The sequence below is a fragment of the Hippichthys cyanospilos genome, chromosome 15, assembly GCF_059441005.1.
Source record: "Hippichthys cyanospilos isolate Australia breed blue-spotted pipefish chromosome 15, RoL_Hcya_1.0, whole genome shotgun sequence".
In the NCBI taxonomy this organism is placed as follows: domain Eukaryota; kingdom Metazoa; phylum Chordata; class Actinopteri; order Syngnathiformes; family Syngnathidae; genus Hippichthys; species Hippichthys cyanospilos.
Genome location: NC_142383.1, coordinates 3,245,001 through 3,271,512, shown reverse-complemented (window position 1 = coordinate 3,271,512; position 26,512 = coordinate 3,245,001). Strand labels below are relative to the sequence as shown.

The 26,512-nt window shown below is 37.5% G+C and overlaps 2 protein-coding genes and 1 long non-coding RNA gene across 6 annotated transcripts in view; 1 reads left to right on the top strand and 2 right to left on the bottom strand.

Moving 5' to 3' along the window:
* Positions 1–570: 570 nt before the first annotated feature.
* Positions 571–17,793, bottom strand: LOC148411380 (uncharacterized). 4 transcript variants are annotated; one of them, XM_088434864.1, is made up of 7 exons: positions 17,692–17,793; positions 14,631–14,750; positions 14,174–14,542; positions 11,912–12,025; positions 7,841–8,419; positions 6,764–6,880; positions 571–3,176 (listed from the first exon to the last, which is right to left on the bottom strand). In XM_088434864.1, the coding sequence occupies exons 2-7, from the start codon at positions 14,686–14,688 to the stop codon at positions 2,545–2,547; spliced, it is 1,869 nt and encodes a 622-aa protein (XP_088290990.1). In that variant the 5' UTR covers positions 14,689–14,750; positions 17,692–17,793; the 3' UTR covers positions 571–2,544. The 4 variants fall into 4 exon arrangements, with proteins under 4 accessions (XP_088290990.1, XP_088290987.1, XP_088290989.1 ...); XM_088434861.1 differs by having other exon boundaries at positions 17,688–17,788; XM_088434863.1 differs by having other exon boundaries at positions 14,174–14,539; positions 17,688–17,788.
* Positions 757–18,410, top strand: LOC148411379 (uncharacterized). The gene is made up of 4 exons (XR_015867939.1): positions 757–923; positions 2,745–2,855; positions 14,213–14,440; positions 17,732–18,410. It is a non-coding gene; the product is annotated as an uncharacterized LOC148411379 (long non-coding RNA).
* Positions 18,370–26,512, bottom strand: part of slc71a2a (solute carrier family 71 member 2a) — a 30,111-nt gene continuing 21,968 nt past the window's right edge. Inside the window, exons 9-12 of the mRNA XM_088434866.1 lie at positions 25,480–25,592; positions 25,269–25,366; positions 24,935–25,092; positions 18,370–23,076 (exon numbers count right to left, since the gene is read on the bottom strand). Of these exons, the coding sequence (XP_088290992.1) occupies positions 22,804–23,076; positions 24,935–25,092; positions 25,269–25,366; positions 25,480–25,592 (642 nt within the window). The 3' untranslated portion in view covers positions 18,370–22,803. The remainder of the gene's footprint in view (positions 23,077–24,934; positions 25,093–25,268; positions 25,367–25,479; positions 25,593–26,512) is intronic.

Sequence of the window (26,512 nt, the reverse complement as noted above, 5' to 3'; positions counted from 1 at the left end):
GTGAAAGGGCACCAAAAAGAATGACGTCACGAGAAAAGATTTGAAGTGATTGACTCTGACGTTTATGTGATTTTGATTCAAATCCGAGTGATAGACATATAAAACAAATGTTTGTACATTTTCTTATTTATATATTTATTAGTTTGTTTTATTTTATTTTTTTTTGTAGTTGGGCACATCCTAGTTCAGTTAATGTTTTTTTTTTTTTTTTTATAAACCAGCACGTGACCAGTATGTTGATGCGTTTGGAAGCCTCGGAAAACTCTAGTGAATTTAACATGCAGCCAAAACGTACGTATTTTATAGCAATTTGTTTCTGCGTGTATGAGGAAGGCGTTGATAATAACTATGTCTCTCCGCTAATGATTTGACGATTACGCATCTACTGTATAAAGATGGCCAACACAATGCCATTTTGGGTCAGTTGTCATTTAGACACACGAAGCTCTTTTGTGGTTCTTACCTTTGGTGGTAATTATGTCGTGCCATACTTTTGAGGCAGCAGTTCTGTTCAAACTTGACATTTTGACTGTAGTAAACAAAATAAAGCAAAGAAACAACAGGCCATCATGTAGTCCATTTTCTTATTTATCATAGTTTTGTGATTGATCATGAACATTTGATAGTCTGCTCTAAACCAGACACATGGATTTTGTCAACTGTCCGAGGAATTCTTTCCTTCTTGGCAGGATGAGAAATGCAATATTGTACAGTATAGTATGTACATGAAAATATCCCCACCTACAGGCAGAAAATGTCATAACTTTTGTTATCGTTTCCCAACAATATACAGTAGTACTGTATTTCAATACCTGCACGTGTCACACTACAGTGCATCAGAGACTATAATAATTAAACTTCAAACGAAAACCAGTAGATTCAGAGTGGCTGACAGAACGCCAAAATCCCGTATGCCTCCTACAGTAAGTCTTGATTCACTTAAGAGCTTCATGAAAATGAAAATTTTGAGATTAAAGTATAGTTTTGGTAACTACGTTTTTTTTTGTTGCATTATTTACGCTGAATTACGTCTGTCTAAATGCAAGGACTTAGGCATCTCAACATTAAATATTATCCAATTTCTTTCATCCGCCATGAAGGCAGAATGAGACATTATGTTGTGTGTACACTTACTTGTACACTTTGGAAACTGATGAAAATTTGTGATGAATATTTGATGTTATAATTTATGTTTGTGCAATTTATGTCCTGTCAATTAAAAAAAAAAATCCTGTTTTTGAATCGAGGTGTAAACTAAAATACCATTATTCAGTCGACAAAGCAATCGACACATTGATTGTTCAAATAATTAGTTGGGGCTTTTTTTCAACTTTTTTCTCCTTTAAAAACTTTTTTTTTAATGCCTTGTGTAGGATTTTTAACATCAAAATTGGAAACACTGTCAATGTTGGACATAATGAAAACCTGATGTTTTATCATACATTTCCCTCGATCTTTGCTTTAATCCTTTCAAAGACAACTTGCAAACGAGTTGCAATACAAATGTGTTGGGTGATCATTGGCCCAAGACCCAGGAATTAAGTGCGCATTACGATAAAGATTTCAAAATAAGGTGAGCTTTGGTTAATCAATTTTATTGCTGTTCTTACAGGATTTTAATTTAAGCAAATTAAGTATTGCATAAACGAGCATTTTTTTTTCCCTTTCTTTCTCTGAAGATTGTTCTCATTTGCAGTATTAGTTTTCCACTTCAGGATCTCTGAACAAAGCAATGGTCTTCTGCATACAGTCCTGCCCAGCAGTATTGCCACCCCTTAATTTTATTCACAGCCTGTGTAATACCTCATGAAAGAAATGGAAATTGTCACAATTTACATCACCAACATCTTTTAATTTGAATAGGCATGTAATTTCAAAGAAAACAAAAAGGATAAAAACAGCACGTGCAGGAATATTGGCACCCCTACTTAGTATTTAGTTGCACATCCTTCTGCAGCGATGACAGCCTCCAAACGTTTCCTGTAGCCATCAATAAGCCTCTTGCATTTCTCAGGTGGTATTTTTTCCTACTCCTTCTTTGCAATACATTCCAGCTCCTTGAGATTTGCAAGATTCCTTCTCCCAATGGCAGATTTCACTGCTCTTTTGTCTTCACCATTGTGAAAAAGGGACAGTTGGAAACAGTTGGATTTTAAAAACACAACTGTCATCATTCATTGGCCATTTCATGTCACATGGGCACAGGCAATTAGTCACAAGTGATTTCCATTTGTGAGTTACCATAGGTGAGTCAAATTACATAGGTTTCCATACTAACAGCAAAGGGTGCCCATACTAGTGATACAGCAAATTGTACTTTTTTTTTTCACTCATTGTTTATCCTTTTACTGTTGTTGATACTTTGCTCTTTGTATTAAAAACAAGCTCTCTATAGTAAAATGCTGTGTCACTAAATCACTGTTGTTCAGAAGACGTTTTTCAATATTATGTACTTCAACCTTATGGGTGCCAGTACTACTGGGCAGGACTATAATTGTTCACTTTGAAACATTTTTTACTGTACAATAACAGGCAGGATTGACATTAAAAGCTTTTTTGATCCGACGAAACATCCTCTGACATGTTGTGGATTGTCTCAATAATTTTCATCTTCATTCGCTTTACTTTGTTCGGAGGTGCCTCATTAAGACACTCCTCCACATACTTCAGGAAACCCGCATGTGGCGACATTATCTGACTTTGATAGAATTTCTTCATGAAGTCCAAAATCTCCATGGCGGCAGGTGGTGGCTGTTGGCTTACACGTTTGTGCCCCAACACGCTGCTGTCAGGATGGAACGGGGATGCTGGAGATGAAGATGAGGACAATGAGTGCTGAGTGTCTAATGGAGAAGGTGAGGGTGGAGATTCAAGTGTCTTAATTTTGTTTGGTGGGAGATTGGTGCTTTTATGTAAGTCGTGGCAGTGTTGGGAGGAGGGGCTGACAGGGGATTGGCTGTCTGGAGTATGGAAACTGGCGTCCACGGGTTGTTGGAAGAGGACATCCTCCGGCTGCTCCTCGTTGCAAGATTCACAGAGGAACATTAGCTCTCGGTAGTGTTTCCACTTGGGCACATAAAAGTCTTCAGACCCACAGGTTTTGTTCGAGTTCACCGCCTTATGTTCACGTTGAAAGATGGTTCGCAGGTTCCTGAACTTTGTCTTTATGTCTTCCACTATGGAGGGAATAAGAAAACACATAGGTAACATTTTATTAATCAAGAGCTTCTCAATTATATTTTGCAAAGCCCTCCCAAGGAAAGAGAAAAACTTTGGTGCCCAACTCGCTGTGCTGAGTATAAAAACAATTATTAAAAGATGAGATTAAAAAAGTAACAACAGTGATCCCCCCTACTTCGTGGTTAATGGGGGGTGTAAACCCCCCGCGAAGTCTGAAACCCGCGAAGTAGGGTATCAGTTCCTAGATTTCTTTGCACACCCCAATAAAGCCGCAGTAACCATAAACAATCCTTTTTTTTTTGTATTTTTGGCGTATTTTATTACCTTTCTCCTATTATTTAACATGACATTATCCCTATTAACGTTATTGTATATTCATTAAGTAACTATTATTACTTAGTTTGTTGAGAATTTGTTCTCAGGACTGGTTATCTGCACCAGGACTCCGGGGAAAGAGTACGCAAGTCATCACGTTGACTTCACAGTTATTTTGGCTCATGTATGGTGTATCATGTAGTATCTGTTGAATAATAAATCAACAACAATCTTAAAGTCAATCAACTAACATATAAACACTTAATCTATGAATTTACTGTATTTTTAGCCGACATTAGCGGGTTAGCAACAACTAACAACAACTACAAACTATAAAGTGCAACCTCTACACAAACGAACACATAAACAGATTAAACACTCATCGCTTACTAAACATAGGCAGTAGCGTGCGTTATCAACATAAATGATAATAAACTATAAATATGAGCTGACGTTGTCATTAACTTCGTCACCGTAACGAGCCGAATGACGCACAAAGAACGTAAAACAAGAAACGGAAACGCTTGAAGAATTCTTAACATAGTTATTAACTAATATTACTTAGTTATTTGATGAATACAGTAATGTATAATGTACTTCTTGCTTTTTTCATTTTTTTTTCCATTTTTGTGCACTTTTTAAAAACGGTAATTTAATTTTGTTTTTTTTTGACTCGTTTTTGACTTTTTGACTCGTTTATTAATTGCAGTCTTTTGGCATATACACACACAATCATAAAGTTGATGAAACACGAATGCTGCTCAACTTCGGGTATTCATGGTAAAAATAACTTGATCCGCATCGCGAGAAAAAGGATAAACAAGTTCTTCGAGCGCATTTAACATTACACTAACACTTCACGCACAAATAATATATAACATATGGATATGAAGACAATAAAATATGAAGTTTACAAAAGATGAGTTTCATTCTATTTTGCTTTTCACATTGTTGCCAACATAGAAAACCCAACAGAAAAAAACAAAATCTGACACCCAAATTAAGGGTGTGTCTTATACACAGGTCCGTCTTATATTTGGGGAATTACTGTAAATCAACTGTCAACAACTGTTAACTCTCTTTTTACAACGTTTACACAGGTTTTAAGGTTTGACTAAAACAGAAAAAAATAGCCAAGTGCATCAAAGTTCCTGAAATTGAAAACGAAATTGATGCCAATACTTAAGTGATTGTAATTACATGTCACATGGAAAACAAAGCCTTTTGCCGGCCATTTTGCCGGCCTCGCCTATCCCACTAAGCTGTCCATTAAAAAATGATTTATAGTGGAACATCTAAATTAGTATGTTTCGAGTCAAATTATCAGGAATTACCAACACAGAGGTCAAACCAAATTACAGATAGAATGATTATTGTCTGGAGTTAATATCAGCGCTGACATTGATCATTTCGATGAATATCCGTATCTGCCTTTTTTTATAAAATTTTGATGGTTTATAAGAAAATCATTTCAAACGGCGGTGGCATGGCTTGGTGGTAGAGTGGTTGTATCCCAGCTGAGAGGCTGTGGGTTAGATCCCCCAATCATCAAGACCATGTCGAAGTGTCCTTGAGCAAGACACTGAACTCCAAGTTGCTCCTAATTCTGCATCATCAGTAGGTAAATGACTAGTTAGTCTAAAGCGCTTTGAATAACCAAGTTAGAAAAGCGCTATATATGTGAAAGTCCATTTAAGTGGACAAAAATATAATTTTGTAGATTTCTCCCATTTCTCTGCACTTTTTGTTTTTGTCGGAGTGAAATGTCAACGTTTCAGGTATTTACACATCATCTATTTACACTTTTATTGAAGAAAATTATGGGGAGTTATTGCTGATATCGTGGGGTACTACAAATATCAGTTATCAGCCTCCTTGCCGACTAATAATCGGTATTAGTAACGGCCCTGGATTAAAAAATAAATAAATAAAGCATATCGGTCTATCCAAAGGTGTACCCTAATGGCCAATAAATACAAAGTAAAACACTTGTATTCATAAAACAAAGTTATTCATGAAAATTTTAAAGTATTTTTTTCTCCCTGTTCTCTGTATTAAAAATTAAACTTGCTTTTTTTGCAGTGCCTCTAGTGATGTATATACTAAAATTTTTCCATTTAAAAAAAAAAAAAGTTTATCCAATCATATTTCAGCTAGCTAGTTTTGTCAGGTTCTCTGAAATCTACCAGAGCCTTCAAAGTGAAAACAGAAGGGCCTGCCTACTCTAAGTGAATGGATCCAGTCTGTTCAGTTTACAGCACTCGGACCAATCATCCAACTGCGAAATTAGGACAAGCTGGCAAGGTCTACGTAGAAAACAATATGTATGTGTTCTGTGATTGGATAAACTCTCCCAGGAGTCCGACAATGTAATTTTAATGCAAAATGCCATGAATTTGAGCCGGGAGATTTTTTGTTTGTTTGTTTGTTTTTTTTAAACCTAGATGGCAGGTGCAGAAGATGTGGATCACACCATTTTCATGACGAACCTTCCGAGAAAATGTCAATTTTGTGAGCAGCAGTCGGCCAATCCCATGCTAGTCAGCAGGGAAAAGGTTTTGTCTATCATTTTCCTTCAGACAACTACAAAGGTTCCCTTGGCTTACAGCTTCTGAGAAACGCTACTGTATTGCTGGGAATGCCAGTGTTTGCATCTGACTGATTTGGGTTTGTCAACTTGAAATAATTCACAAAAGCATCAATGAGACACCAAATGTCAGGTGGGTACTTAAACGTTCCTTTCAAAAATATTTCGGGACAACTATTGAACACTCACTCAGCACTCAAGCGTCCTAAAAAAAATGCCAGAAACACAACCGAAAAGACGTAGCTTTCAGCATTTGCCTCTATGTCCGTCAAAAAAGACTTGCTAATGGACTTAAGACGCACAAATAAATCGTTCAACAGCGCGATTGAAGTCTTTTTGAGGAAAGAAAGAAATAACAAGCCACTGTGCATATCACATTAGTGAGTGCAAACATGTTATTTATAGTGTTAATAGGTTTCTCTCATGTTTATTAGTTATTAAATCAATACTAACAAAATCAAATGTCAAAAATGCAACAAAAAATGGATGTAAAATGATCTGGGAATTAAATGTCTCTTGATTAGCCCATATTAAGGGTGATATAACTTTAAGGGTGATATAAGTTTTGGATATCTCATGACACTTACCAGCACTCGCAGAGAAAATTTTTGCAATGACCTTGCTAATAATTTAGCATCGGTGACAGTGATATAAGTGATTCATAATTCTCTCTCACGTTACCTGTAAAAGGGACCTGTTCATTGCAGGAGAGTAAGACGCTCAACGCCTCCAACAGACTTTGTCTCATTAGCTTGTTCTTGTACCGCTCTGATTTGTAGTTCCACAAACAGTCGTGCTCTAGAAATGAGGGGAAAACAAAACAAATGAGAACTTGACAAATTATCGTGTGTTTGTTTTTTTTAAACAAATGTCAAATTTGAAAAGGAATAGCTCGTGCATACTTTTTTTTTAATGCTGTCAGCTCATAACACCCTTGCAATAGCAAAATGACAATTTCACTCGGATTGGCGCTTAGCCCGGAAATGCAAGATAGAAGTTTTTGAATTCACTAATAAAAGACTTTATCTTAAATTCAGCTCAGAAAAATCTTGCTTTTAAGTGTAGTGTATGTGAAAGATGACATTTGGTCACGCATGACTTATTTTTAATGTAAATGTCACCTATAATAGTTCAAACTGTTAAATTGGATGGCTGGATGAACAAACTTGCAGAATAAAAAGACTATGAGTCGTGTTTGTTTTTTTTTAAACAAATGTCAAATTTGAAAAGGAATAGCTCGTGCATACTTTTTTTTAATGCTGTCAGCTCATAACACCCTTGCAATAGCAAAATGACAATTTCACTCGGATTGGCGCTTAGCCTGGAAATGCAAGATAGAAGTTTTTGAATTCACTAATAAAAGACTTTATCTTAAATTCAGCTCAGAAAAATCTTGCTTTTAAGTGTAGTGTATGTGAAAGATGCCATTTGGTCACGCATGACTTATTTTTAATGTAAATGTCACCTATAGTAGTTCAAACTGTTAAATGGATGGCTGGATGAACAAACTTGCAGAATAAAAAGACTATGAGTCATAATGATGCTCCCTAGAGTACATAACTTCTAATTGCACTTCAGTCAGGGTTGAACACACATGTATGCACCCTACTTATATTTTATGATGACCTATTGCAGTTTAGTGAAATCAATGGCACCAAAATAAAACTGCATGAGGATACACTGCCAAAGTAAAACTTGAAAAATCAAACACCAATGCAGGGCATAAATCAATGACGCCCTCCAATGTGATGTACGTACCAGAGTAAAATGATATAAGCTGGTGAACCTTGGTCTCATTCCACTGGCAGCGAGAGTCAAAAACGGGCCCACATTCAAGTTGAGCTGGACTAGATAAAGTCAGTTTTAAGGGGGGAGGGTTTGTACAAGGTTTGCTAATCAGTGGTGAAATGGATCGTGAATTGGGGCATATGGAATCAGTTTTTGGGTTCTGTGGGTGAAGGTAATCTGAAGCGGCAGTGAACATTCGGAAGCCTGCAGAGGTGTTGGTGTAGGCATCCATCTGTTTAAGGGTGGTGGAGGAGGTGGAAGTGTCGCTGAAGCCGGCATTGGTAGTTTGGGTGGAGCACGAGGAGCTGTTCAGTGTGGACAACGCCACTTGGTTTTCGAGTTCCAGAGCTTGCGCTTCTTGTGGCGTCACTTTCTGCAAGTTGTCTGGGCTCTCTTCATCTTTGCACCATTCGCAGAGGAAGAGTAGCTGCTGAAAATGCTTCCATTTGGAGTTGTAGCGCTTATCAGATGTCCTGCTCACTTGGACCACTTTGTATTCACGGTTAAAAACTGTCCTAAGATTCTTGAACTTGGATTTGATATCTTCAACTGCAAGACAAAATCAAAGCAATTTTCAAAATAATTATTTGACAAAAAATACCAAAAAGCTTTGCAACTAAAGTCCCGTTCCGAAAAACTCAAATGTGTTTTTATGCTAATTGATTTTAAGTTGGCCTTTGGGTTTACAGTAATTAACATTTTTCTTTTTAATCCAATCATCATCATCGGCCAAGGTATAGTCAATTAGTGTAATAAGGCGCAAATGAACCCAATTGGCCAGTTATTTCAGTGTAAAAGGCACCTTTTTAAATGTATTTGCAAAGCAGTTTTGTGTATCAATGATTTTATCTGAAGAACAACTTTATAATACTACAGAGCCAATTTTGGCAGGTTAATCCCAGGGAACTGAAGCAATGGTATATTCAATAACAAAAATAATTACAAAATAATAAATGAACAATTATTTTTGCAGAATCAATAACTCAATTAAATTCATGAAACTTCATTATTTTCTGGCTTCTGGTTATTTTCAACATGTCTGATTCCCTTGGAGCCACGAATTAAGGTACCTGTTATATTACTTTTCACTGTTGAATATTCTCCACTATATAGATGGTTATAGATGGTTCTAGCAAGACAATAGTCAATTACCCAAGCACTTAATTTCAATCTTTGATGCGCTCTAACAATGCCAATTTTGCAATTAGCATAGCTTTTCTGGCCTGGACCAATTCAGTTTTTAAAGGGGCCCTATCAGGAAAAATGCCTTTTTTGTATTGTGTTACAATGTTGACTTCCTCTCCCTAAACACAACCAAAGTGTTTTTTTTCTTTGATTGATGTATTTCAGGCATTTGGTATTCCTAGCTTATTCAGCACTCACACGCCACCAGTTTCCTCCGACTAGATAAACACGACTTGAGAAAAACTTCGTACCTCTCCCTACACTGCCCCCGTTCTCCCCAGGAAAGAGTAAATAAACACTGACTTTTTCCACATCTTTTAGTTTCATTTTGGTTCTGGAGTTGAGGAGGAGATATTTTGCACCTCGTCAGTCAGGTAAACAGCAACGTTTTGTGGCAAAAATGTGTGTTTGGGAATATACAGCCAAACATTTAATTTCAGTCACCTGCAGGCCGGACTGCTGTTATGAATACTGGGTTCACTTGGGGACCCATTTGATAGGAGTAACGTGTGAGTGCAATCTACCTGTAGACACTGTTTTGCATTTTAATGTCAGTAAAAGGCCTGTTTTTGGCTCCTTCACTCACTCCGCCACCCTCATGAGGATAAGCAGTCAAGATGATGGCTGAATGCATATTCGTGGCGGGCGGCTTGAGGAGTTTGGTACTCACACGGTGAGAAGCACCAACGCGAAGTTTAATTGGTTAGAAATTTCAGTTCCAAAAATTCAAAATTTTTAATAAGAAATTAAATCACTAATGTCCCGAATGTAATTTCTATGCATATACAGTAAGTATTCTCTCATAAGGAATCCTGTTTGCGTTGTCCAATCTTTCTTTATTAACTTCCTTATGTGGGGAAACAACGGTACATGTTCCGCATGCACTTGCAGCTACATTAACAAAATACAGTACACGTCTTACATCACAAGCAATAAAATGCAAAAATATATTGTCCAAAACTTGTTGAGTAAACAAAAACTGCAGTACTCAGAACATGTATGGTATATGAACTGGAAAATGCAAAAATGTGGTCCAAAAGCTGCACTGTTTATAAAATAACACCAATATAGTATAGTACGGTAATGTACTTAACTATAGTGTTGTATAATGTACTTTATTTTTAATGTTGAGTTATGTCCGTCTTGGGAAAAAGTGAGCCTAGTTTGAATTGTTGTGTTGGCTTTATTTCTTGCTTTATGAAAATGTTCGCCTGTGTATCATACGGTTGTGTTGTTAGTTGTGAGTAATTGTCCCATTGATCATGCTGATGTCTGCTGATTCTTGTCCGTCGAGCCACAAGCAATTTCCTCTGAGAAGGTAAATACTAAATACTAAGAATACTAAGCATGAATGGATTCCTGGTTTTTTAAAGTCTCGTAGATTTGAGTCTTTTCGACTCCAAGCATTTCCTGAATGTTTTTTTTGTTTTGTTTTGTTTTTTTACTTTGAATCCCGCTTCGCTCAAACGGATGCATTTCACGCTCTCATCCACGGTCATTATGGTTCTTTTTCTTATGGACGCCTTGATCTACGGGATGTAACTTTAAAATCTTTCGTCATTACAGCCAAACTCATAACAATAAAGTCACTTACATGTCACTGTTTTGGATCTGATGATATTTGATTGAAAAAGGAGGAACTGACACTTTTCCGTTATCTCTGTCATGTGTAGTTGGGGTTTGTGGTCTTCTTTGGGTTGTTCATGTTGCTAAGTTCTAGTTTCTAGCTTTGTTTCCCTTTGCATCTGCTTTTGCTGTCAGTGTCGCATTAGTTTGATCTTGTCCACCTGTTTACCTGCCCTCCTTGTCATCCAATCAGCTTCACCTGCCGTTCGTCTCTCCCCAGCTGTGTCGCGTCTTCTCGTTTAGCGTGTTGTCTATTTAAGTTCCCAGTTTGCATTCAGTGAAGCCAGCAAAGCTAAAGCGGCATTTTAAGTCAATATATTGATGTTGACAAAATAAGTGGCAGAAACCTCATTGGGGGAAATTGACCCAGTTTGTGGTTTTTGTTTTGTAAACTTTTGTATAGCTGAAAAGTAACAAATATATTTGTCGAATTGAACCTGTTGGTGAATAAAAAGGGGACTTATGATCCGCTTAAATGATTTATATTGTTTTGTTTCCGCAAACAGTTGCAAATGGGGCCTTTAGAATATTTGCTTTCTACAAGTAAAAGGGTCCCTGACTTCAAAAAGTTTGAGAACTCCTGCTTTAAACAAATGGCACCCACTTGTTTTGTTTTGTGTTTTAAGTCACCTCATTAGCTATAGGCATAAAGTGAATTTGTCCATAATATGAATTTTAATAGTTGTTCAATAGAGACGTTGGCCGTGTATTAACCTGAGTTCTGCACAACATAAGTCATGATCCCAACCCCATTGATAAAGCAAGATATTCTACTAATCAACGCTGGTATTGCACACCGTTTAAGTGGAAAAATAAAAAATTCAGGTGACAACATCTTTCAGCTCAGGGATTGCCAAGAGCTGAGTATGCAAAGCAGTAATCAGAGCAAATTGTGGCTATTATGAAGGAACTAGAACATAGAATATCGTTTCAGGTATTTTGCCGTTTTTAAGTACCTACATAACAGGTATTTATTCCGTTTTGTTGATTTCGGTGAGAATCTACAATATAAATAATCATGAAAATAAAGAAAACGCATTGAAGGAGAAGGTGTTTCCAAACTTTGGCCTGTACTGGATACAGTGCACAGTACATTATATTGTGCACAGTTTTTTCTTCACTAAATAGAAAGACAATCAATAGATACACCACTGCTGCAAATAGTAAAAAAATTAAAAAATTTTTTTTTTTAAAAATCAAGCAAATAAAACAAAAAAACAAGAGACTTACTTGTAAAAGACGACGAGTGGTCAGACAACCGTCTCCTCAAAATCTTCAAAAGTTTCAATCGGAGCGGACGATTGTTGTGGTTTTTAGACTTCTTGTTCCATAGACAACTGTGTTCTGCAGAAACACATAACAGTTTTTAGTATGCTTTTTTTTGAGTCTGCTTTCCCTGTCAGATTCTTTATTGTTACTTATGAGTCCCTCTACATGACTGATTAACATATGCAGATTAGGTACTTTCCCACAGAAATTGGACAATCATGATCCACGGCCGATTGTCCGGCGCACCACTTCCACCAAATCCAAAATATTAGGGTGAACGTTTTGACATTTTTACAAATTTATGTGGGTATGAGTAGAGATGTGCATGAGAATTTTGGTGACAGACGATAACAGTTTTTTTACATGTGTGCTAAGTATAGACTTATCGTCAGCTAGTCCGATTACAAGAGCTGATATTTGGCATTTTGACAGACTTTTAAAAAAATCTGATGGCTGATAATAGAAATATTCAAAACTATGTTAATGTCACGAACCTATTTGTTTAAAATTCAGTTAATTTTATAAGGATTTTGTTGACATTGGAAACACTCAGCAACATCTGTTTTTGTTTGAAATTAAAACAAAGAAAATTGTATTTTAGCTTTAAGTGTGTGTGTGTGTGTGTGTGTGTGTGTGCGTGTGTGCGTGTGTGTGTGTGTGTGTGTGTGTGTGTGTGTGTGTGTGTGCGTGTGTGTGTGTGTGTGCGTGTGTGCGTGCAAAAAAAATTATTCATTTTTCCGGGACCAAGTGGGTTTTCCCTGGATACTTATACAGTTGTTTGCCCTGCGATTGGTTGGCAACCAGCTCAGGGTGTGCTCCACCTGCAGCCCAAAGTCAGCTGGGATGGATGGATGGATGGATGGATGGATGGATGGATGGATGGATGGATGGATGGATGGATGGATGGATGATGGATGGATGGATGGATGGATGGATGGGCAGGGTGGACGGACCTGTTCAGACATACTGAAGTACTGGAATTTTGAACTTAACAAAAACCTTTATAAAAACTGAAAAACCTGTTGCTGAATAAACATGCCTAAAGACATTTCAACAAAGAGTTTGAGAGTTTTTTTTTTAAGTTTTGACACCAAAGGTTTTCCTTTACGCTGAAAATGAAAATCATCTTTCAGCCATTAATAACTCTCATTAAGAAAAATTGGTATTGAAATTGGCCCTGAAAAGAAAAAAAAAACATCAGTCTCGCTCTAATTAGCACTTCTTAGGTCAGGACACCTAGTTATAAAAGCCGTTATACATCGCTGTCTTCCAAACTGCCCATTGATCTTTCACTGTGGTCTGAGCACAAAACACTTTGCCCCATGCAAATTATTGCAACCATCCATCCATCCTCTATAATCGCTTATCTTCACTAGGGTTGATGGTGCCTATCCCAGCTGTCTACGGGTAGTAGGTGACCATTCATGCACCCAATAACACCTAGGGACAATTTAGAGTGTCTAATACCCCCCCGAACACACATGCTTTCGAAATGTGGGAGGAAGACAGAGTGCCTGGAGACAACTCGCATGGGCACGGGGAGAACATGCAAACTCCACATAGGAAAGCCAGAGGAAGCTGTAATTGAACTTAGGACCCTGAACTGTGAGACGAACGTGCTAACCATCTTCCACCGTGCTGCCCTTACTGCAACAAGTGGGAAATCCAACTGCAGTCTGCTGTTAAAAGGAGACAGTGTAAGATTTAGACCATTTTTCATTAAAAAGGAATAAATTAAGTGATTATAAGTTTCAAAAACTTGCAAATAAATGTGCTCTTCACGGCCAACAGTTAGTTTTCAATATAACCGTTAAGTCTAGTTATTATTAAATTATATTACATGGGGGCTGGCACTTCTGCTATAGCTATGGACAATGGTAAATGCAGCACCTCCTGCTGTCCGTAATGAAAAAAGGTCTAAATCTTACACAGTGTCCCTTTAAATTTTGTCGGAGTGTATGCCCTTAATCGTAAATCATTAGTCTAATATCCTTTATGAATGGGATGCTAAAATGGAGCAAACTGCCAATACAAACAATGTGCAAAAGAAAGTGTTATTAGCGGCCGCATATTATTCTCACTACGCACTCTTCATTAATCTCATGAGATTGTTAAATTATGATTTGACATAAACCAGCATTATAAAACTCCAATAATCTGTTTGAGTATAATCTTAGGCTCTATGGCAATTTCTCACCATTTCTGTAACATGATTTCGCCTACCTGCATAGAAATCAATAAGGGCACGTTCCTTCTCTTCAGTCCAAAATGATTTAGATGCTGCCATGTTGGAAAGGATGTAGGATGACGAAGAGGTGGTTGTGGCGTTGGATTCAGGAGGAAGGATGGAGATGATGAGTCCTGGGGTGGTGAGAACATGTTGGCTCTCCTCCGGTGAAGCAATAAATGAGGACTGCTGTGGGGCATCGTTGCAGCCATCCAGGCCTGCAGCTTGAAGGAACATCATCTGCTGATAGTACTTCCATTGAGGTACAAACACATCTGAACCGCACACCTCGCTTGCCTTGACCGCTTTGTACTGCCTTTGGAAAGTCGTACGAAGGTTCTTAAACTTGCTCTTGACGTCTTCTACTGGAGAGGGAAAACGAATAAGCGTAAGACTGGGGGCGAGAGGCTGCATAAAATGTGTGGCTATGAGTCTGTGGTAACTAACACATACCTGTGAAAGGAGCTGCTGGGGGTTGAGCACACAGAAGAATTCTCAAATGTTCCAGCATTTTCCATCGCAGATGTCGATTTTTGTAGCTTTCTAATTTATGGTTCCACAGGCAACTGTTCTCTGTAAAATAATATAGTTTGGTCTCACTACTCATCAATATAACAAACATAGAACTGAACTTTTTGCAATCTCAAAAACCCAATTGTCATAAAGGAGACAAACTCTGCATTGACAAATCAGTTTGCTGGTCTCTCAACATGTTTGTGATGAGAGGTGGGCAACTTATATTTTTTTGCTGGTCCGACATTTGTCATTCATCTGAGCCCCGCCTCCTTTCAGTCATTGTCGGGCCGTCATTTTTTTTCAAGCCAGACAAAAATTGTAATCATTGGTCTGTCAGACTGTCAGTGTATTCTTGCCCAACTTTCCACCACCACTAGAGGGCGACATCAGATTTTTTTCCTGGTCTACTTTTGTCTGCACTTATACTGTATTAATTATTTTTTTCTGTTTTTGTACTTATACTTAAAGTTAAGAGCATATCTGTGTTCTACAGTGTTGTAAACTGTTATTGAAACACAACGCAGTAATATAAGTGACACAAAAACAAAGCCAGCTAGCGTTTAGCCCTAGGCTATAATTTACCATCATGTTTATTAATCCACATCTTTAGGGGACGAGGTGGGATGAGAGTGCATGGAGCAATTATGTTCACTGGATGACATTATCATGCTTTGCAAGCCACTCAAATGGTGAATGTTGGTTCTCATTTATAACTGCCTGTCCTACAACTATAGAAGACGGTTTCACTAACATTTGTATACATTTGTATAAATTTCATCTGTCAAATACACTACAGTAAAACAAAGTGTTGCTGAGGTTGAATTAAAATTTAAAACTAAAAAACATCTTTAATCAGATTAAAAACTTCTATCTTGCATTTCCTGGCCAATAGCCAATCAGAGAAAGAATGCAAATTTGGCTGCAGCCTTAAGTCACTTAATTAACAGCAGTATTGTCACATTGACTGCAGGCTGATTGCCTTTAGCACTATAAAAATGCAGCAATATGGCATTTAATCATGCAAGTCAGTTGAATCATATTTTACTAAGCAAAAAAGGGTGTAATATCCATCCGGCGATTATAACAACAAATGAAAATTGCAATTCCGACAATTTGAGTTCACAATTTCTTTTAGCATTCCCATCCTTCGTCGGTCCGTTGGCAAAATGAGCATCTGTCGGTGACGGACAATTCGTCAGTGCAGAAGAATTGTTTTTCGTTTTGAAACTGATGAAATGACAAGAAAGAGTTTTGTTAAGAAGACAACATCGAGTATTGCTCAGGGTGGCTGCTTTATTTCCTGAATCTAAACAGAACAACAACTGACAACCACATATATGTCCCTAGAAAGGTAGCATGAATTTACTGTATGTTTTCACTTTTGGAGGCAGCATTTGATCAAGAGATCCCTGCTTGATACTTGTTTAGTAAATGTGCACGATTATATATGTGGCACAGTGGACATTTGACACCACAAATGATCAAGTATGTCAACTCAACTTTCTGAGGTACAAAATCTGAAATTTTTGGTAAGCAAATCAAAGTCGTGAAAATTTGAACTCCAATTTGTTCCTAATCCTAACGCATAAAACTTGAGTCTCCAATCTCTGCTGTTTATAGTAAACAATGGACCCCCAGGTTACAGCTTCCATGGCTTAGGTTTTTTTCATGTTACGATGTGGAATACTGAGTTTTTTCATCCCCTCTTTAAAGCATTTATCCCGCTTTACGATTAACATTAACAACTGTTATGACCTGTGGGGTTGGTTGTGTTTGTTGTTTTGCTTCCCTCTTGAGGCGTTTTTAGGTAAATGCATCATATTTATTATACGTTTTAGTGCTTAATTCAAACTTGAATTGGTGACCCATGACTCCAAAGATTGGTAGTGATGTTAAAGAGAGAAGTAGGAAGATGATTTATATGGAAACGAAGCTGGAGAAAAATCAAGAAATACGAAGAAAGCTAAGCTAGCCTAGCCTAGGGAATATGACCATAACAAGCATGTCACATAAAGGTAAATAAATCGTTTCTATATTTTTTATTTATGATATTATTTAATTGTAGGCATGTATATATTAAATATAAGTAGCACTTACTATTTTGATACCAATTCTTAATATGTATATACAATGTTTATGTTTTCACCTGGGGTTTGAAACGTATTAGCTAATTAACATAGGTTTAGATTGCCAGCCATACAGGGAATTCACATTAAGATCCCAACCACGGAACGGATTAATCTCGTGAACTGGGGGCCCACTGTACAAGCAACTGAGAGTCAAATTTATTTAACATTCCTGTGCACTGACAACTTACTTGGCCATGTCAAATGACAATGAAAATAGATCTCCTTGTCAGCACTTCACTGGTCACAATTTCCAAGCAGTTGTCTTGAAACTTAACATAGACCAGCTTAGGGACGGCTAAAACCATTGCTTGATGTCCGGTTCAGCTCTGTTGATATTTCATTGCCACACTTTAAAGTTGGGTAACGTTAAAGTAAATGTTTTCAGTAAATCCTGAAATACCAGGAAATTAACATTACTTCACTTACTTTCAAATCTATCTCATTGAGGTGTTGCAACAACAACAACAACAACAAATAAAGGAAAAAAAAACACTTTTAGGAAAGGAAGCCTCATTCTAAATAAATGTAGGTTGTGGCACAGAGCTAAAATAAATGTGTTACATTATCTGCCATTTTGTTGCTGCCATTTGTATTCAACCGCTTTATTTCAGAATACAGAGTTTTGCAACGCGTTGTTGATTCACATTTGTTATGTTTTCCGTCGCCAGCGATTTTTGGCTGCTAAGCCTGGGATTGCTGATCGCCATTGCTGCGATCAGTCAGTTGCTCATTTCATACGTAACAATCAGTCGGAAGGAGCAACGGTTGCCAAATAATCGACAACTCACTATCGCGAGATTATACACTTAGTCAAAACTTTGCAAAATTGGTACTTAGTGATGTAAAACGATATAAAATCAGTTACTTGCAAAGAATGAAATAAGTGTCCTTTCTTTCTCCTCTGTCCAGTATCTCTCCGGCGTGAACCTGATTGGAGAGACCTCCATATTCGTTGTTGCTGTTTGCCCCCCCCTTCCTGCTTGACTCCAAAAATCACGTGATCGACAATCCAGGTTCTGATAGGACACCGATTACATGAGGTTCCCCACTAATACTGCACGTTGCCCAGTAGAGGTCGCCGTTTAACGCAGATAACGCTACTCAGACTTCTTCAGGGATTAAACTCTCCAAGCAGGCGTTGCAAATTTGCAACAATAATATGAGTCCCTTGGACAACCCACATTACTATTGTTTGAGGCATTTTTTTAGATGTTTAAAAAAAAGAGAAATTGAAATTGAGTCTGAAAGGGTTAAACGACGCATGGTTGAAACACAAAACTGCATAATGTAACATCCCTCTTATGTAGAAAGCTTCTTCATTAGAAATACTTGAGTGGCTACCAAAGCTAAATGTCTACATAAACCCAGTGTCTACATAAACCCTTACAGTGAAAGCACAGATTGATTTGCAGGGGTTTGGAGGTGTACAGAATTGAATGGCCAAGTGTGTGTGAACTTGAGAATAGACTTCTTTGAAAGGAAAACATTTTATCTGTAATACAGTACATCTACATTTCTAATAAAACAAGCTGAGGACACAGTTAAAATGGTGTCCAATTATGTTGTTTTAATGTCTACTGTCCAACAATATGCCTGAACACATTCAGAACAGACATTTTATTTACAGTCAGTTTCATGTACAGTTTGTTCACAAACATGTAAATCATTTCATTGTACAATATTTACAATGCTGAGATACTATGTATGCCGTAGAGCTCATTAAAGTGGTTAACAATCAAATTCAACAATTGCATCTATGTATTCTTGTGATATGGGTGTGGATAATGTTAAGAAAAACCTTAATCAACAGTTATCTAATTTTGATTTGAGATGCCACACTCATTGCAGGATATGATAATATGTGGTAAGGGTGTTGCTTTGGTGGCAATTGATCAAATTTATAACGCGATTGCTTTTCAAAAATATATTCCACAAGAGTGTGATGGCAATGGTTAACAAGACTATTTTAATATAAGCATTTTATTGACTCAATGATCTCTGGAAAAAGAAACGTAAAATTCAGTTTCCTCATTAAAATAGTATTTTCCGTGTATACACTTCTTAGAGCATGACCTTGCAGTGTTAGTGCCATAGTTGAATTTCAGTTCATATTGATCATATTTCAGTTCATAATGTGCCAATGATTTACACAGAACAAAAATGTTTGAAATAGCCATTACATAATAACCAACAAAATCATCATTCAAATGTTTAGTAACATTTTTAGGTCATAAAGCAAACACTTATGTACACTGTGCCACATTTGTACATTTAAACGCTTGGTCATCCCTCACGCACACTAAAGCTTTCATTAAGGACAAATATTACTTGTACATCTGCATTGCATTGTAACAACTGAAAAATTTGGGGTTAAGAGATGCATCAAGTTGCATCTTAAAGTGAGCAAACAATGACTACTGTATATACGTACATTACATACATACATACATACATACATACATACGTGTGTAGTGGAATATTGGTGGGAAGCACATTCAGTGATGAAAATTGGTGCTATTTTTGCGAATTACTTTATACGATGGTGGTAATATATTCTATGAGGATAATGTTTAGAATATGCCATCTAACTGTTGAATTAGCACCAGAATGAATGCAACACTTATGTCAAGGTCATTCAAATACAAGAACTGAGTGTTTTCACACTCCAATTTTCATTATCAAACCTATAATAGATGATAAGTAAAAATGTAATATGAGGTAGTGTAACAAAAATGGAAACAAACTTATACTCGTAACGAGATGCTCTTTTCGTGCCAAAATTGTTTATTTACTTTTTCAATATTTTGCAAAGAATTAATTTGTGGATTTAATCTTCTGGCTTCTTCCCACTTTATACAATAAGCTCAAGCTTAATTGTGGCCACTATGACGACAAGTAAGGCATATGAAATGAATGGATGGATAGATTTCATAGCTGTCTTTTGGCTATAGTGGGGTCAACCAGGCAAAACTAATCCTCGGTGATGACTAACAAAACTGGACTGTGATTTTCCTTGACAGGACACTTGTAATCGGGTCTACATTCAGGCTTGGAAGAGGGGAGTGATGCAAAATGCCTGGTGATTGAGCCAATGTGGGTCCTTCTTTCCAGGCAGGGGAAAAGGATGCGAGAGCAAAGTGAGCAGTCCAAGGAGAACTTGTTGGAGTCCTTCTGTTACTGTTATTTGATTACTTTTGATTGAGTCCACATGGGGCATATTTTGTGCCTCCAATTTTCCAGGTAGCCAACAGAAGCTGTGTTCGTGAAATAGGCCCTGGGAGACCACAGTCAGAGTAGGTACAGTATATATTGCTGCCAGTAAAGCAAATTTGTTTCTGGTGAGGGTTGGTCTGTAAAGGATGCGCTTTAGCTTTTCTCTTATCTTTATGATCAGAACTTCCTGTTTGGTGGCTTCAGTATTACAGTATTCCACTCCTGATGTTTTGTGCTTTCTCTGAGAGTGAAGTGGTTGGGATGAAATTCTATACCTGATCATTTGAAACCATTGTCCTCTGTCAGGACAGATGGGTGACCCTCCCCGGGTTGGGGTTGAGAACCTGTCCCAGGTGTAGGGATTCAGGAATTTTTTTGTTTTGTTCACAAGTAAGAGTAGAATTTAGTGAGAAAGCAACAGACAACTTGGTGCAGGTGTATGAGTATGCAACACTGCATACTCTGCACCAACTATGGTCCACAAAAAGAGACACACTGGATAGACAAAGTCTATCAGGTGCCTTGGATTGAGATACCATGGATCAGGAGAAGGAAGTATGAGCTTAACTGATGGCCCCATGATCAGAACCCAGATCAGTAGAAGATGATGAATGGATGAACTGATTCAATTTGGTATTTAAAGGGACTATATCATGGTATTGAGCTCTCCACAGTTAAGTACAGTAGACCACCATGTTATAGTTTCCCTGGCTTACGTTTTCTTCATGTTGCAAAGTGGAATACTGACTTTTTTCGTCCCCTTTTTATGGTATTTTCCCGGTATTGTGATAAAAATGACTGTCATGACCCTAGGGGCTTGGCTGTATTTGTGTTGTTTTGCCTCCACCTGCAGGCGTTTTTAGGTAATTGCACTTATTTTCTGTTGCCGTCACATGACGGAGATGCTAGTCTGCTACTGCTTGGCCTCACTCGTTTCAAAATGGCGGAATGGTAAAGCTTAGTTCTATCGCGAGTGGTTACAAAACCATATTTATAGTGCATTTTACTGCTTAATTTAAACTTGAAAGGGTTAGCCAAGGGTCCCAAGATTGCTAATGATGTTAAAGAGAGAAGTAAGAAGATGATTTATATGGAAACGAAGCTGGAGATACTCAAGAAATACCAAGCTACCCTAGCATAGGCTACCCTTACTAGAGAATATGGGCATAAAAAACGCCACTAAAAGGTAAATAAATCCTTTCTATATTTTTTATTTATGATGTTTTCTGATTGTATACATGTATATTAAATATATGTAGCACTTACTATACTATTTTGATACCAATTTTTAATAGATAATAGGTATGTGCAATTTTGATGTTTTTACCTGGGGTTCTAAATGCATTAGCTATTTAACATTGGGTTGAAAAGGCCTTCCATATGGTGAATTCGCCTTACGAGCCCAGCTGCGGAACGGATTAATCTTGTAACTCGGGGGCCCATTGTATATACATAGAACTGATGGAATCTTAACTTTGGTCCCTTGGAAAATCAATCTCTTAAGAAGGTTTTTCATGATATAGTTCTAAACCAGACCGTCCTGACAAAATAATAACAGTAAAAAAAGCGAACATTGTGTCGATCAGTAAAAGGAGGCATAGGCGGAGTGAATGAAGAAGCCAAAATCTGGCATTTTACTGACATTTGAATGAACTGGAGCTGCCAACAAAGCAAAAGTTGTGTCAAGAGACACACGGTAACTCCCCCCCTCGAGAAACCACTACTTGCAACAACAGTTTTTCCAAGGGTGAATTCTGTACTACAATGTTGATTGTCCAGCTGTGTGCTTATAAACACACATTTTTGCCACTTTGACATTTTCGACAGTAAAAATGTGTAACTAATAAGTGAATGACATTTTACTTGGTTAACCCCATGGAAAATCTCTCCTCCTGAACCCAGGAACAAGAACAAAAGTAAAAACCTTAACATCTCCTGAGATAAGGTGGGTGTGTATTTACTCATTTATCACTTTTGGAGTGTTTAGGATGAAAAAAAAACTGTAATTGTAGTGTGGTTAAAAGCTTCAAAAAGTTGAATTTCCACGATAGTGGCCCTTTAAACATACAGTACTCTCAAAATGTTTAAATTGATGTGGCTCATTCATCTCCCAGTATATCACAGCTTTTAAATCTTGTTCATGCCTACCAATTCGAAATTTACAAATTAACGCTGGTGCTTTTGCAGCTGTAATTATTGCAGACATTTTTCAATTATACAGTACACATTATAAAACCTAAGAGTACAATTCAGCTTTAAAATGATACAGCTGCATATGATTACATTGTTAAAAAAATCCTCAACTTCAAGCATAAAGATATACAACAATCCCATCCCAAAGACTTTGTCTTTCATTTGAGCCGATTCATCACCAAATGTGACATTAAAGTACACACTTTGGAAACCAAAACATGGCCAGTATGTTTCGCCCCCTTTCAATCAAATCAAACGCTGGTGTCATGATCAATGCGGTCTGTGTTGGTCACAGCCTTATTTCATCACCAAAGTTAATCCCTCGCTTCACATTTGGAGCACTTTGCACCTGCTGCTCTTCTTAACCAACTGCTGGCTCTTCTTGTCAGTCCAATAAAATATTAGTCTCGCCCTCTTGCAAAGCATCAATGTAACTGGAGTGTATTGCTGTCAATCACAAACTTCAATCAAGGTACTTTACTTTTACTCACCCAGCAGCAATGGAAATGTGCTATTCTTTGAAACAAAATGCCAGTCAATCAAATTACAATGTTGTTCCCACACATTGTGGTCCATCAAACAATACTGTCCTGCAGCAGAGGCTCAAAATCCTCATCACTGGTGGTGGGCGGAGTTTCTTCGTCACTGCCTGGGAGTGGTGTATTAATATGGACACCTGCCAGTGAGGACAGTGACTCTTTGCTCGTTGGGCTGGGCTTGTCACTGAGAGGCAGCTGAGAGGATGAAGAGGCAGAGGACGGTTTCTCTGGGATGAAGACAGCAACGAGGAAAGCGACAACCACTGTGCAAGCCCCCAAAAGGAAAGGTGGGCCAGGGATGAGTGTTTGCTAGAAGAAAGAAAGAAAAAAAATTAGGGGGGAGAACATGATTGTTAATGTCTTTTTTTATTCTGGATTCTGGGGTTCTTGACTGATGTTCCATGGACAGTTGGTAGAGCGGCACCAGTACTAATGAATAATACTCATGAATGAATTATTCTCCTTGATAGAGAAATACAAAAACTAAATGGCAAAGGACAAAAAAGTTCTGCTAGGTTTAAGCCAGCTTCTCAATTTTATTTTATTGCAAATTTTTATTATTTTATTGCAAAGCCCCCCAAAAGAAAGAGAAAACAATTTGCCCCACCCCATTTGCCACACCAACCATAAATAAGATTATTATTCATAAAAATTATAAAACGGTATTCTTTTTAACATTGGCACTAGTGAAAATGCATCTTATATATATATATATATATATATATATATATATATATATATATATATCCTGGGAACATTCAAATTGCTGTAATATCTTGAGCTACCTCCATATTGTATCACATTTTAAAGGGAATTAAGTATGGAATTAGAATACATCAATATTTCAATTTTCATTTTCAGAGATACAACCCTGATTTTGTGATAACAAATACATTCCTCACTAAAATTGATTAAAACATACTTCCAACTTTTATCATGAATATTAGACTTTACACCAATCTGATCGGCTGATATTTGCCATTTTATGCAAAATCGGTGATCGGTTGTAATGTCATAATTTGCCAGTCAATGATGCCGCTGATCAGTTCCGCAAATTGTAGGTTGTATCAAAATTTTTGCAGAGCACCATTATGCCTTTTGTTTGCACTAGTGTGACTTTTCATTTTATTGGATTCTGGTATCAGCATCAGTTCCTTGTTTGCAGTATTTACTTGGTGCTATAAAATAATTTAATTGCAATATTAGCTTATATTGCTTATTATGGTTAGCTATTGCATCCATTTTTTTCTGTATCAAATTGTTTTTTAACCAGACTCAACATTTACACATAAATTCACTGGCAGCAAAATGTTAAGGACCGTCATCGTTGGCATCGCGATGAAGAGGCCGCCATCCTGCAGTGGACTGAAATGCTGATAAGCAATCGCAATCAGCCCCAAAAGTCTTGATCATGTACGTAATGTACGTAATTGGCATTACTTTCAATTAATAATCAATACTTAAAAAAAGTAAATTGGGCTTTTTATAGTGTTATTAACCTTTGAGGTACCCACAACCTTGTTTAAGGACATTTTGACGTGGTCACAGGTGCGGAGGATTGAAACCATAACCTTTGGGTTCAAGTCTGCCACTCTGCCACCTGAGCCACACGACACTCCCTAACATATAGTGTGACAAGCCATACATCCATTACAGGCTATACTTAAAATATATTATTATATTAGTACCCCTATTCAAATGGCTGCAATTTGTTACACTACATTTATTGCATAGATTTTACAATTGTGTGTGTGCATGTGCGTGTGTAGGTATATTTTACTACATTTTTCTCTGTATTACACTGATACTGTTACTGATATAAATTAGGTAGCGTAAAATGATTTACCCTTAAGTTTATTATTCCTTCAAAGCGTAAAACAATCAGGTATATCTTCATGTCTCGAAAATATTTCTTGCAGTGGAGGCCATGAAGAAGAAAAGCGGAGATAACGTTCAGACAGCCATTACATTAAGTACTAAGGGGGGTCTTTAACACTTTACTGGGCACAAGGACGCGTTTTGCCTGTTTAGGCTATCGGCCGCTTTCGGTCGCTGTGCCGCAGGCAAAGCGGCTGAAATTTTTCTAAAATCCTGAGACGTCTAGCATTAGAAAAGCATCTCATGAGCCCAGTAAAGGGTTCATTTCTACAATTTCTACAGTATGTACCTCAGTAGGACTGTGTAGAGGCAGCGGGTCAAAGTCTCCCTGGATGGGGTCCATGGTGTTGAGCTCCACATTGAAGAGGAAAAAGATAAATCCATATAAAGCTGGACCTAAACCATTGCAGAGACCTCTGATTCCTGTTATCATTCCCTGAGCCACACCTGCAGGATCAGACAAACTCAGGTTAACATATCACACAATTTAGTTCAGCTCAAATGTCATTGAAGTGTTCATAATGCAATTCTTAAAACTACTGAGTCTAATCTCACTACTGGTAAATTGACCTATTGTAAGGGAAATTACAACGGAGCGGGAAAGTGGGGAAACTCTTTGTCACCTTGTTTATCAGGGTCGGCAGACTGCGACACCAGAGCTGAGACTGCAGGGAAGGTTATGGAGGACATGGCTGCAACAGCGCCAGCTGCCCACATCATCCTATTAACATAAACACACAAACACATGCATAATTGACACCATGATTATGAGGGGGTGGAAAGCATTCTTAATAGACAGTCCGAACAGTGGAGATGTCAAATGACTGATCTTACCAAGGCTCTGATCCAAAGCCATACCAGGCCAGCTGAAGAATCTGGAAGCCCAGACCCAACAGAACAGTATTTTTATTACCAAGAGTCCTCATTAGCAGCGTGAGCACAAGAGTCTAAAAGGGAAGAACAGAGAAATGAGTTTCAGTCTCGATGTATTTTGAATAACTGTTTAAATGTAAAATGCAAATGAAAAGTGTTCCTTTTGTCAAAACTGCATGGCTTAAATCACGGGTGTCAAACCGGCCAGATTCGGCCTGCCACATCCTTTGGTGTGGCCGGCAAAATGTTGATTTGAATTCAAGTATCTGGCTTGAATACCAAACTTGTAAGTTGTCTTCAACCTTCAAAGATTTGGGTGGGAAAAAACAAGCATTTTTTTTTGTTTAATTCCCAATCTCCCTTTTGAACAGTTTTTTTTTCCCCCCATGTTTGCAATTTCTTGCCAAAAACCAGTAGAAGAGTCAACGGTCAACGATAGGCACAAATAAATAAAAAAACAAAGAAATAAAAATGTAATGCTATGCTAAAGTGAACTCACATATGTTGACCATTGACATTTTGCACATTCTGGCGGTGCATTATCATGTGCCACAAGCAGCAATTTCCCAACCTCATCACTCTTGTACATTAAGCGCTCATCTCAGCAGTGTGAAGGGGACTTTTCTACACAGAACCAAATTTTAACCGAAAAGGGGAAACCGGCTAAATGTCAGGACCTAAGACAAAATGATGAGGGTGTGGAAAAGGCTCTTTCAGCTTGGTGCAGTGGTCACAGGAGAATATATGACATTGTTCTTAATAAAATCATTCAAATGAAAGTTTGTTTAGTTTTTTATAATGTACAACAGTATTGCCCAAACTCAATCCCTGAATTTTTCTACCGTATATTCAGTAATTACTTTTGGGATGCATTACCTTCATGTTTGCACTACATTCTTTAAAATGAGCACTGTATAAATAAGACTTATTTTATTATTAGGTTAAGAATAAATGTTTCTTTATTATTTATAATTGTGCATTTATGATGTGAGAG

What these genes read in the sequence shown, in the direction of transcription:
- LOC148411380 (XM_088434861.1), bottom strand. Translation starts at nt 17,769, where the DNA reads ATGGAGGTCTCTCCAATCAGGTTCACGCCGGAGAGATACTGGACAGAG. An exon ending in GCTTATATCATTTTACTCTG is followed by an intron (nt 6,881 to 7,840) that starts GTACGTACATCA and finishes CCTCATTTCTAG; the next exon opens with AGCACGACTGTTTGTGGAAC. An exon ending in TGAACAGGTCCCTTTTACAG is followed by an intron (nt 3,177 to 6,763) that starts GTAACGTGAGAG and finishes TTCCCTCCATAG; the next exon opens with TGGAAGACATAAAGACAAAG.